The sequence below is a fragment of the Tachypleus tridentatus genome, chromosome 7 (genome assembly GCF_004210375.1).
Source record: "Tachypleus tridentatus isolate NWPU-2018 chromosome 7, ASM421037v1, whole genome shotgun sequence".
NCBI lineage: Eukaryota > Metazoa > Arthropoda > Merostomata > Xiphosura > Limulidae > Tachypleus > Tachypleus tridentatus.
This window is the reverse complement of record NC_134831.1, coordinates 23,958,825-23,971,884: the sequence shown is the minus strand read 5'-3', so window position 1 is coordinate 23,971,884 and position 13,060 is coordinate 23,958,825. Positions and strand designations below refer to the sequence as shown.

Below are 13,060 nucleotides of genomic sequence, written 5' to 3'. Positions count from 1 at the left end.
GATAGAGTGACACTGCTGATAAATATCCCCATTTTGACATTTACATCACCACGCGCACCTGCCACCATCAAGGCAGGTTACCTAAATTGCAGAGTACACCCGTACATTCTAAACCCTCTCCAATGTTTCCATGATGCCTATGAGTGTGAAACGGGCCCACTTGTGTCAACTGCAATGGTTCTCATCCTTCCTACTTTCGTTCTTGCCCTAAATGGTTGGAGGAAAAGAGGTGCAGCATTTAAAAACAACTCATAACATTACTTATCCTGAGGCTTGGATAATGCTGCCCACCACTTCATCTTGGACATATACTGCTGCACTTCATTCCACAACTACAGTGAGAGTGCAGACAGATCTCTCTGTGCCTCCAATAGAATCGTTCTCAAAACAAATGAAAAGCCTTTTGACCTCCATGGTTAAAAAAGTTGATGAATCAGCTTCTACACCCATCTCTATTCATCCCATACATTCCAACAAACCCCAAGATCCACATCCTTTGGTTCCAGGTACAGGCATTTTTTCAGATACATCTTTTTCTCCCACCCCAAGATGCAAAACGATCATTTGTTTGTGTCCTCAGTCACTGGAATCCCCTTCCAACAGCAAAGACCTGCCCAACCGACTCGGGGCAGGATCCTTGGAGGTTGATAGACCTCCCTCGAATAAGGAAAGTAAGGAAAAAAGACGTGGTCATAAACAGAATGGTTCTTCAGCCAATTCGTCTGCATGCCATTAAAAATGGCCACCTTGATACAATGGAACTGTTGAGGTTTACGTTGTAATCTAGATGACATCAAAACACTGATTGCTTTCTACCATCCCATATGTCTTTCCGTACAGGAAACATTTCTGAAACCTGCCGATAGAGTTACCTTTTGGCGGTTTTCTTTCTACAGAACTGACAGGCTGTGTAATGGAGGGTTGGCACTGTTGGTTGATCAGCATGTGCCCACCCTGTCTTGGTTATTTAACACACCCTTGGAGACCATAGCCATCCGTGTTTCCTTGGGTCATACCATCACTGTTTGTCCTCTCTACCTGTCACCTGGAGAGACATATGATCAATCAGACCTTGATGCTCTCATTCAACAGTTGCCATCTCCCTTTCTAATCCTGGGGGACTTTAATGGACATGATCCTCTCTGGAGAAGTGCTGTTATTGATAGGAGGGGTTGCTCTGTAGGGCATATGCTCTCTGATCACAACCTTTCTCTTTTCAGTACTGGTTCTTCCACTTATTTTCATGGACCTAGTCAGTCCTTTACTGCTATTGATCTCTCGGTTTGCTCCCATTCATTAGTCTCCCATTTTTCATGGAGGGTTGACAATAATCCACGAGGCAGTGATCATTTTCCTATACTTTTGAGAGAGACTGGCTGTGGTCGATGCCACCCAATCCACATGCCCTGGTGGAAGCCGGATCAGGCAGACTGGTCCACTTTTACTGCTCTCACAGAACTTGGTTTTGCCATCCTCTGTTACCCATCAGTAGACGACTGTGTAGCAGCAGTAACTGATTGTATTATACAAGCAGCTGTTCAATGTATTCCTAAAACCTCGAAATCTTTTCCACTCTCTTCGTCCGTGGTGGAATCCTGCCTGCCATGTGGCACAGAAGGCTCAAAAATGGGACTGGATACTTTCTGTAAATATCCCACACTTTCAAACCACATTGCTTTCCATCAGGCCCATGCACATGCTAGGTGGGTAGGATGTGAAAGCCAGAAGGAATCTTGGATTAAGTTTACAACCAGCATATCCTCTAACACCAGTTCCAAAGTAATTTGTGACAAGATTTGAAAGGTCAGTGGGTAATATCACTGTGCCCCTCTTGATCTTGCTCTCTGATGGCCAGGAAGTAACTGTGATGCCCAGAGCATAGCCAATACTCTAGGTGAAAGCTTTTGCTGCATATCTAGCACTTCAGCCTTTTCTTCTGCCTTCTTGGCCATCAAGACTCATGCAGAGCAATCACCTTTTTCCTTTAAAGCTGATTATCTCTCTGACTATAATCATCCCTTTACACTGGTGGAACTGAAACTGGCCCTTCATCGGTCTGGCAGTACATTGGTTGAACCTGATGATATACACTATGAGATGCTGTGCCATCTATCTCTCGCTTCTCTTGCCATCCTTCTGGTTGTTTTTAACCAGATCTGGCAGGAGAATGTTTTTCCTGATGCCTGGCACCAAGCTTATTGTCCTGCCTTTCTCCAAGTCTGGAAAGGATCCCAAGATTTCTTCAAACTACTGTCCAATTGCTTTGACAACCTGTCTCTGTAAGACCTCAGAGATGATAGTTAATGCTCGTCTTCTTTGGTTCCTTGAATCAAACAACCTCTTTCGCACACCCAGTGTTGGTTCCGACGACAGTGCTCCACTGTGGACCACTTGATTTCACTTGAAAAGTCAATCAGAGAAGCCTTTCTCAAATGACAACATCTTTTATCAATATTCTTTGACATTGAGAAGGCTTATGATGCAACATGGGGGTATGGCATTTTTTGAGACCTCCATATATGTGGGTTATATGCCTATTTGCTCATTTTTATTAATTTTTTTTTAATGGACAGGACATTCAGAGTTTGTGTGGGTTCAACACTTCCATGTTCATTTCTACAGGAACTTGGAGTCCCTCAGGACTGTGTTCTGAGTGAACCACTTTCCAGTATAAAAATTAATTCCATCACTGAACAACTCCCTCTCTCTGTTGCAAATGGGTTCTATGTCAATGACTTTCACATCTCATGTCAGTTGTCGAACATTAGGTATATTGAGCTGCAGCTACACAATGCTCTCAATTGTTTACTGAAGTGGACCACAGCAAATGGCTTTACGTACTCTCTCTCTAAAACTGTTTTCATGCACTTTTGCTGCCAACGAGGTATTCACCTTGATCCTGAACTCCGTATCAGTGAAGTTGTGCTGCCTGTGGTCTTTGAGACTAAGTTCTTGGGGCTTATCTTTGACCATAAGCTAACCTTTATACCACACATCAGGCAGCTACAGGTCAAATGTACAAGAGCACTGAACATCTTTCATGTCCTTTATACCACCACTTGGGGAGTGGATCGACATTTATGTTAAAGATATATCGTACTCTTATTCAATCAAAACTTGACTACGGATCACTGGTCTATGGCTCTGCCAGACCATCAGCCTTAAAGATGCTAGACTCTATTCATCATCAAGGACTTTTGGCTCTGCACTGGGGCTTTCTGCACTTTCCCAGTTCAGAGCTTATACATAGAGTCTCATGAACCTTCTTTGCACCTCCGCCGTTTACAACTGTCTTTACTGTATGCTTCGAAACTTCGTTCTTTACCAAAGCATCCCACCTGGGGTTGTGTTTTCCTTCCTTAATGGGTCATGCTTTTGGCCTTCATATCCAGGTGCACTAAGATGAAATGTTTCTGTCCTTGGATAACATTGCTGTATCCACTAGTTAGCCCATCCCACTATGGCTTCTTACAGTCCCCAATTGTGACCTGTCTTTAAGTCTTCTGAGAAAAGTAGACAACCCTGATTGGAAATACTGTCTGCTATTTGCTGAACATCTTTCGAACCATCCTTCCATTCCTATTTATACAGATGGTTCGAAATCAGGTGACTGTGTGGGCTCTCCCGTGGTTTGGTGGTTGTGCACAGAATCCCCTCTACATCTTCTGTGTTTACTGCTGAAATGTATGCCATTTCTCTTGCCCTGAATCACTAGAAGTTAAGCAATACTCGAACTGCACGATTTATACTGACTCGCTTAGTTCTCTACTGGACCTGGAATTGCTTCTCGTTGGTTCACACCCTATTCTCACCAATATTTAAAACCAGCTGGCCCATTTCTCTTTAACATCTACTTTTATCCAGTTTTTCTGGATACCAGGCCATGTTGGTATTTGCGGGAATGAGCTCGCCAACACTGCAGCTAAATCTATCTGCTCTGGCACTATCACTGCTGTGGCTGTGTGGCTGTTCCATACGTGGACTATGGTCCTGTATTTAAGGCTCGGCTCTGTGCCAGCTGGATCGGAAAGAGAAAGTTGTTCTGACTGGACTACGCATTGGTCACAGTTTTTTAAATCATCGTTTTCTTTTATCTGGAACTGATGCACCAGTATGTAGTTTGTGTAACACTCAGATCACAATAAGCCACATTTTATTTTCTTGCCATCGTTACGACTCTCAACGATGGCACTATTTTAATACTATTTGGTTCCAAGGTTTGTTCGTAACATTAGATAGTGTCATTGGTGATGGTAATGCTGTCCACTTTGATAAAGTTTTTTGTTTTTTAAAGGCCATTCATCTTTTTAATGTCATTTAAATGTTTTAAATTTATACATTACACCTTTTTAATGTGGCTCCCTTTTAAAAATCACAGTTCATCGACTTGAAATTGAAATTAAAAACTGCCATAACATTAAGTAACTCGAAACCAGGACTGGAAAGGCCAACTTTAGGTGACTGATGGTGGTTTTTGTACTTACCTGTTAGTCTTCCTGGTGAGTTATGATTATTACAGTCATGCTACAGAAAGTCTTTTACAACTTGAATTACTGTAGTTTTTCTCTTGACATTGTAGACTAGATGTAAACATTGGTTTTAAGCTACTTATTTTTTAACATTGTTTTGTTTTACCTTAACTTCCTTTTATGAATTTACTTTTACCTTTTACAGGACTTTTGGTGCAGGTAGCATAGCTGCTTTGTGCCATAAAACACGAAATCAACCAACCAACCTCTAGTAAACTAAATTTCAATGACATAATCTCGCAAGACATCATGCCCTAAAATATCAGTTTCCTACTTCTATCCAAACATTATATTTGCATAGTATTGTAACAGGATATCTTGTTATGGAAATTAAGATGGTACTTTTTGAAACTTCCTTCCATGCATTATCCAACATTCTAAAATTTTTTTCTCTAAATTTGCACCTAGCAGAGAGGACTTGAGCACCTGTGTTAACAAACAACTGACATTCTACACTTTCTATTTTTATGGCGACTATTAGCATAACTTTATTGACATTATTAATGCTCAATCTTTTGTTCCTTACCACCTGAACTGTTTCTAAGTTGTCTTTGTAATTTCAGCTGGAATTGCATTTTTTGCCTCACTAGAAAATGCTGGTTTCCAATATTTTTTGCTAAATTTTTCTTAATAGTACCAACTCTTGGGTTTTCTCATTTTCTGCATTTAGCGGACATCTACAGTTCCTAACTATGCAACTTTTTAATCCAAAATTAAAACATACTATTTGTTGATTATGTTTCCAAAGGCAGTTTTTTGTCATATGCCCTAGCTTACCACGTTTGTTGAATTTTGTGCTCTTTGGATTGTTTTGATTCCTAATCTCTGTCTCTTTCCTTTGTCATTTTTGTTGTTTACAGAGTTTGCAGTAGAATGTTGGGGTTTTGTATCTGAATCTCACACAGCTGTTATCTTAATTAACCAACTGCTACAGGTTTTTCTATGGCTAGAGGTCATCGGACATTTCATCATGTTTGTAGACTTATATTCAACATTTTATTGAACAACTGTTTTATCAATGTATGTCAATAAATTTGGTATTAAATTTTAGTTTATAATTCAAGTTTTAGTATCATACACAAGTTAATTTCTTAATTTAAAAGTAAATATTAAAAAAATAAATCCTAAATATTGATTTTTTTTGTAGTGGTGAGCTTTGTTTCAAATAAATGTTTATGATGTCCAAATACAAAGTCTATATGCAATCTATTATAATTGAAATGCAATTGTACTCTACAAAACTTGGACAGTGGTAAGTCTTCATATTTACAGTGCTAAAATCAGGAGTTTGATTCCTCTCAGTGGATACAGCAGATAGCTCAATGTGGCTTTGCTGTAAGAAAAACACACACACACACATTCTACAAAATAGTGGTCTGCTAGAACAAAGCTGAAACAATTGTACTTTATAAAGGCCAGTTTTATTCTGTTCGATAGAGTAATATGAGCTGTGCATGTGCCACTGTGATTGCAACTTTTGTAATGTTAAGTCAGACATAAGTGAAAGGTACAATACAACAACTATATATGTATGTATAATATTATGAGCTTTAAGCTACTTTGAATGAATGTTTGTAGTCACTATCAAACAAAGAATGTGTAGTTCAGATCCATTTTCTAATTTTTTATAGTATTTACAAGGTTGGTCAAATTGACAATCCTGTACAGAAATAAGACAGAGAAAATAAAAGATAAAATATAGTTTCTTTTCTAAAAAACACATTTGTTAATTATCTAGAAGTGGTAGAGATTTTGTGTGTGACATTTGACATTTTCTGATGCATTAAAGTATTTTTAATCTTAAAATCAAAATTACATGTTGGAAACTTAACATTCAAAAGGAAAAAATGAACAAGCAAATAACTAATTATAAATCCTGATATTTTGTGTATGAAAGCCTTGTAGTGTTTACTGAGAATTTACAACATTTTTATGAGGATATGCATACATTTTAAAAAGCTTAATTGGGACTGCTTTATGGTGATTTTAGTCCATACATGCTGTGTAGAATCCACCCAGATCCTAGTCAAAGATTTAAGTCTAGCAGAGTCACATTGAGCATGTGTGCTTTGTATGTATTTCTCTTTGTTACATTTCTAATCAGACCTCATTCATAATATAATGTGAAAGTGTCTTGTATCAATTGTTCATTAGGTTGTTTATATGCCCTGTAATGTCTGTTACCGAGCACTTGTAGTTTTTGTTAGAATACCCTGACTAATTCATCTCTCTGCTAGAATAAACTGTGAATCTGTTTAGTATCATGTTTGGCTCTTCTTGTATTTAGTATTCTTGCATCAACTTGTGTACTAGATACTGAAAGTCAGCAGTTTATCTGAACATTTCATAGGCTTGGATGTAGCATTTTGCCTAAACTGCTGTCTTTAATCCAAGTATATCAGCTTTTCGAGCATCTGTTTATTCTGATCTTCTAGCAGCCTTATTGATTGCATCAATGAAACTCCCAGTGTCTTCATAAAATTTTCTTTAGAAAAATGGTATTGCATTCATTAAATATGTTGATCCACATGATGCTACTGGTATGTGTTGTTCTGCAGCTGCCTCAAAACATGCATCTGTTAATTTATCAGTTATAGGATGTGCACTCTTTTCCATTATAATATCTTCACCATCAATAGCCCTATTTTCCTTTACTTCTACTTGGTTTTACTTATGCTAACTTAGACTGACTGATTTTGTGGCATATTCGACTTATTTTCCTTATTTTTTACAACTGGTTGTATTCAAATATACTGGTGTACTGCACCAATTTGTAAGGAACACTATCTTATTTTATCTCTGTGGTGCATTTACTTAGAACAGCTAACAGTGACTGTTTAGATTGTCAAAGCTGTTAATTGATTTGTGACTGAAAGTGGTGAGATCACTGTTGAGTGGTGTAAATATGACCAAATCGTTTTGTATAAATTTAGACATATTGTTGAAACTGGAGCACTTACTCAACCAATATGAAATTGAAGAACAGTAATTTTCAAAAAAGGATTCTAAACAGACTAAAAGATTTTTTTTTGTTTTTTACCATGCAATGCACAAGTGCTTTGAATTTTGTTTCATGAAACAGCTAACTGTTGCACTGGGTGTTTCTCAGCTTGGTTCAGAACACACACATTTATTTCAGTATGTTTCATAGTTAATTAAGGAGCTGCTGAGTTGGATATGATAAGAAAGTAGATTTCTGTAATTGTGTAGCCTTCATTGCATAAAATGATGGCCTTATAGTAGCTCATTGTTCCTTTCTGAAGCATAAAGAGTCATTACTGAGGTACTGTTCCCCAGTGGCACAGTGGTATGTCTATAGACTTACAACCCTAAAATTTAAGTTTTGATACCTATGGTGGGCAGAGCACAGATAGTCCTTTGTGCAGCGTTGTGCTTAATTATATATAACTGAGATGGTAAAGTTTCACATATTTGGTCGTCTTTGTGTTATGGTATAACTTGTATGAGACTAACAATTAACTAAAAATAGCAGTCTTGGCCTATTTTGAGCTATTCTGTAATTACTGAAATAGAAAATATTTTAATCATCAGTCTTGCACTGTTGAAAGCTTTGCAAAGGTATTGATGAATACAGAGGAGTTTGTAGTAGGAAAGGGTATCACTAGAAAATGTTTGCTTGAAAGGCAGATTAATTTTGGAAAAAGGAAGATACAGTTTTTTTTCATAAGTGATACTGGACTGATTCTTGACTAATAGAAAAAAACTTCAAAATCAATCTCTGTAACAAAAGTATTTGAACAGCTAATGAATTCGTGGAAGAGTACTATAAAAATATAGCTCATTGCTCAGTTTCCTATACAAAATTGATGACTTGCAAAAAAATTATTTCAAGAGACTTTTTGAAATGGTGTATGAATCTCTATACTGCTGGCTTTACAGGTGGCAAGGCAATAGATGTCTATGACACCATTGTGTAACAGTTTGCTGGCCATTTTACTGTAGCATGTGTGTAAAAACATTATTCTTCATTACCATTCTTTTGCTTAGGATTATTCTAGCCTTTCTCATACCTGTTGTTATTGGTAACAATTATGTGTATTCAAATTGAGTAAAGCCTGCCTGAGATTAGCCATGACATAAACAAGACTAGTTGGAATGGCACAAATTTCAACTGCATGTGAAAGTTCATACAAGTTTAACTTTAAGTAAGCATTGTGAATTATGCCTCAATAAAAGCAAGTATGTGAAAAGTTTTGTAGTTATAAGATTTTGAACTGACACACTTGCCACATCTAGGATTGCAAATAAAATTTATTTTCACCATACTTTAATATATGTACATAAAAATAAATCTTATTTCTAGTCTTAAAGCTTTTATGACTAGAAAAAGGTAAAATTGAGATGAAAAGCAGCAGATTGAAAGCTTGCCTAGTATAGCCCTAGGCCTGTTTTAGGCACAATGAGTTTTATTGGCCCTTTTTAGTAACTAAAATTTACAGTTTTTGTCACATGATCATTCTCAACACCATTACCTTATTTCAATTCAAAACAAAACCAGAATCAAGAGCCTTATTTATGTGATTCATTCATATTTTTAACTCTACTGTAAATACAAAAAAAATAACACAAGGCAACAGTGAAATGATACTTGTTAGATTAATCCATGTGCTTCCAGTCATTTGTTATTCATTGTCTATTTCAGTCTGAAATGAGTGACTCATGCTTCTTTAGACTCCCTTATAATAGCTTTTGTAACATCCTTCACATGATATACTATTTAATAAATCAGACAGTTGAAACACAATATATTCTTTCTGTCTCTTTCAAGTCTGACAAATTTGTGTTTATTCTGTCCTAGAAATGTTGCTTTCCACTGTTTTGTTTAATGACTTTTTCATAATGCTTTGATACATAAATGATAAGTGACTTTTAAAAAGGCTGTCAGTAAAATGCTGTTTGTTAATGATGTCATTATTATCATGTATTTATGAAAGTTAGCTGTTATATTGCAAACTAACTGTGATTTGACTCCATTTCTGCATTTATATAACTCAAGGAAGTACCTTCAACATCTTATGATTAATCTGTTTTACATTTGACAATAAAGCTGGAGTGTATTTCTAGGATTCCCTTATAAACCAGCCTATCAGTATATATCATATTTGTGCATGTAAATAAGAGGAGGTTTGAGCAGTGTTAATGGTTGTGGTTTTATTCTTTGCCATTGGGCAGTGTATACTCTGTAGAAATTATGCTTTTACATTATTAATTTTTTTTATTTCTGCTGTCTTACTAATATTTTATTCATTTTTAGTATTAATCAATGCTGTTACATTTTAATTTAAAAAATTGCATCTACTTTTTAATTCTGTATTTTTAATGTTTTACTGTTGTTTTGATTATGAGAAATATTTATTGAGATTGCCTTTTTAATTTTATTGCCTTATTATTGTAATTATTCTGTAAGAAATACATGTATCTCTTACATTTTTTTTTAGTTTTTGATCTCTCTTATTGTGAATGATTGAGTATGAGGAACAAGTGTGCTTCAAAAAGTTATGTTTTATTCATTTCTAATTACTTTCATGTAATTAGAATGTAATTGTATTCTTCATTAATTATCTCATCTTTGTATCTAATTACAAACCCAGTACATAAACTGCAGTTTATTAGTATAAAAGATCTTTTTGGTTTTGTATTTGTTCAGGGTTAGTAGTGAATAGTGGAATTTGCCTGAAAAAAAACAAATCCTGTAACATATGGAAGGTTCAGAGAAAGACTGAGATTCATGGTTTTCTTTGATTGAAACACACACATACTGGTGACAAAATTAATATCATTAGAGTTGCAATGTAAACTATGAATTGTTGAAATATTACACTTGAAATAGTACATCTTGGTTGTGCATGGAGAAAACATATTTGTTTAGGTGGTTATTTCCTTTACAGTTTTTAAGTATTGCTTATTTTTTTGTGACAATTTATAGAAAAGTGAAAATTAAAGAGATTTTTCAAAAATTCAGCCATAAGTGTTAACTTTGTAGTTCAGAAAACCATTATCAAAGTAATGATGTTGCTACGGAAATGAAAATGTAAAAGGAAAATAAGGGAGCAGGTTTTTCTACGTTAAATAAATATTTGAAGTGTACTGTTTTTTCCTTCAATTTATACACACATTATTTTAGTTTGTTTATATAGTTTTAAATCACAAATATTTTAAGAAGCTTACTATAGTACTAGAAATATAAGAAGTATTACTTTTCCTGTAAATCAAAATAAAATGTATTTGCAAGAAATTTTAATTAAACTTTTAATATGTAACAGAAAACTTCGCTCTCTGGCTTTGGTAGAAGCTATATATTTTGGACATAAGAAGGTTTTAGCTGAAGGCAAGAAACTATTTGATTCCTGGATGAATAATGGAACATGGTAATATTTATTTTCATAAGATTCATTACATAATTTTTATTTTACGTAGTGTATTTGATGTATAATCAGGGTTATAATAAGAGCTTAAAGATTCCACTGTTTATCAAAATATGTAAACTTGTGTAATACTTTTTTTCTATACAGATATATAAATTTTTAATTATAAAATATTATTTTCTTGAAAGATTTACATCAAAATAAATAATTGTGCAGTGTTATATATTCAATGAGTTAAAACATTTAAAAATGAATTTCAGAAGATAATTGATAAAATGTGAAAAATATATAAATACATTATCATGTTTTATGTTTGTAGAGTTTTGTATGATTATGAGATTGGGACCAAACTTTGATACTTTATGCCACTAACTTGACGATCAACAGTTTAAATCTTTCATGATAATTTCTGTTGTATATGTGTTTGTACCAGTGATCTTTTATACCTCTACCAGAAAGTCCAATTTTTGTATTGTTTTATTCGAGTTTCATAGAATATTTCTGAATAAAGACATTTACTCTTTAACAGAACGTTTTTTTTTTACTATTTTTTTTGTATGTAGGAAAAGCATCATTAAGAAAATATAATATATTCCTGTTTAACCTCTCTATAGTGTGTTAGTATTGATTACTGATTAATGTTTGCCCAAAGGGGTCTTGTCTACTTTCTGTGTTCTTTTGTTGTTGTTTTTTTCAGAATACTAGCATTAAATCTGTAGATGTGGAATTTCATCTAGTTAACACTAACTTGAACAATGAGCATACTTAAGATGTCATGTTGACTTCTGAATATCAAATTTTATAATTTAAATAAAACTTATTCATTATAACCCTACTTCAATAGTTTTTATTTATAACACTTATTTAGTGTAATTTTTTAATTGAAAAACCTTTGAAACAACTTGCATTTCTTCACACCTCTTTTGGAGTCTTGCCTGTAAAAATTATACTTGTTTAATTTATTTATAATTTTTCTTCCCATTCCAAAGCATGCATTTGTTTGCTAAAAAACTATCATCTATTGTGAATATAATTCTTAAAAAATTGTTTTTAAGATGATTTTTTTTCTCTTTGCTTATTTTATTAATACAGCTTCTTGATTACACCCTTTTATAACCTAACAGCATGTAATGTGAACAACTACTAATAATGCTCAATTTTTAGAATAGCCATAGGCAATATCTAAATACCATTGGAAATAATAGATTCTAGGGTTTATTGTAATATAGAGTGAATGAACTTGAATAAGAGTAATATGTGGTTTTATAGGAAGTTGACATAGCATAACTTCTGCAAAGAGGAACACTGGAATATTTGGTTAGTCATAAGAACAAGACATAGAACCTGGAAATTCTTTATAGTTTTTTAAATGCTCTTTCTTTTATTCCTGAAAATATTTTGAGGTCAAATAATATTTGTATAAAAGCTTTGGAAATTTTGTGTCAGCCTAGGTAGTTTTAAAAAGCATGGTAACCAAACAGCAGCAGAATATTCAGATGACTCAAAAAGAACACAAATATATATTTATTAAATGTTATTGTGAAGTTTAGTATATGAAAATGTAAATAAATAAACTTGTATTGTGAAGTTTAGTATATGAAAATGTAAATAAATGAATAAACTTGTATTGATAATAAGGTGTGTATATATATATATATATATATATATATATTGGATATCAATTAATTTTGGCGTAGAATATTGTTTTCGTAATCCAAACTTATTGCATTTTGAAAGATCAAATTGTAGGTCACAATAAAATCTGTATTGCTTTCTTAAGTGTTTTGTACAATTTATAGTTAGAAGTTTTGATAGCTGCAAATGCAAAACCAAATATCAGGATATTAATGAATCTTAATCGATTTCAAGCTAATCATATATAAAAATGTAACTTTCTGATCAAAATATAATAGAAGTTGTAATTCCAAATGAAATATTTTTAATGTTTTGAAAAAAGCATCTCACAACACATAGTAGAAATTTCATAAAATAAAATAATGTAGAAAGACTAAAATTATATGAATTATTTGAGCCAATAGTGACCCAATACTAGATAGAATTTAGTAAGTTTAAGTTTCATATAGTTTGATTTCCACTATTGGAAGGAAAATAAATGTCAGTAATATCTATTCTGTTAAGAAAAGG

At 33.9% G+C, this 13,060-nt stretch overlaps 1 protein-coding gene across 3 annotated transcripts in view; it reads left to right on the top strand.

The window, feature by feature from the left end:
* The window catches only part of LOC143255312 (endoplasmic reticulum aminopeptidase 2-like), a 120,711-nt gene that overhangs the window by 92,063 nt on the left and 15,588 nt on the right, over positions 1 to 13,060 (top strand). For all 3 annotated transcript variants that reach the window (XM_076510773.1, XM_076510774.1, XM_076510775.1), the window contains exon 14: positions 10,814 to 10,918. In XM_076510773.1, coding sequence (XP_076366888.1) covers positions 10,814 to 10,918 — 105 coding nt within the window. The remainder of the gene's footprint in view (positions 1 to 10,813; positions 10,919 to 13,060) is intronic.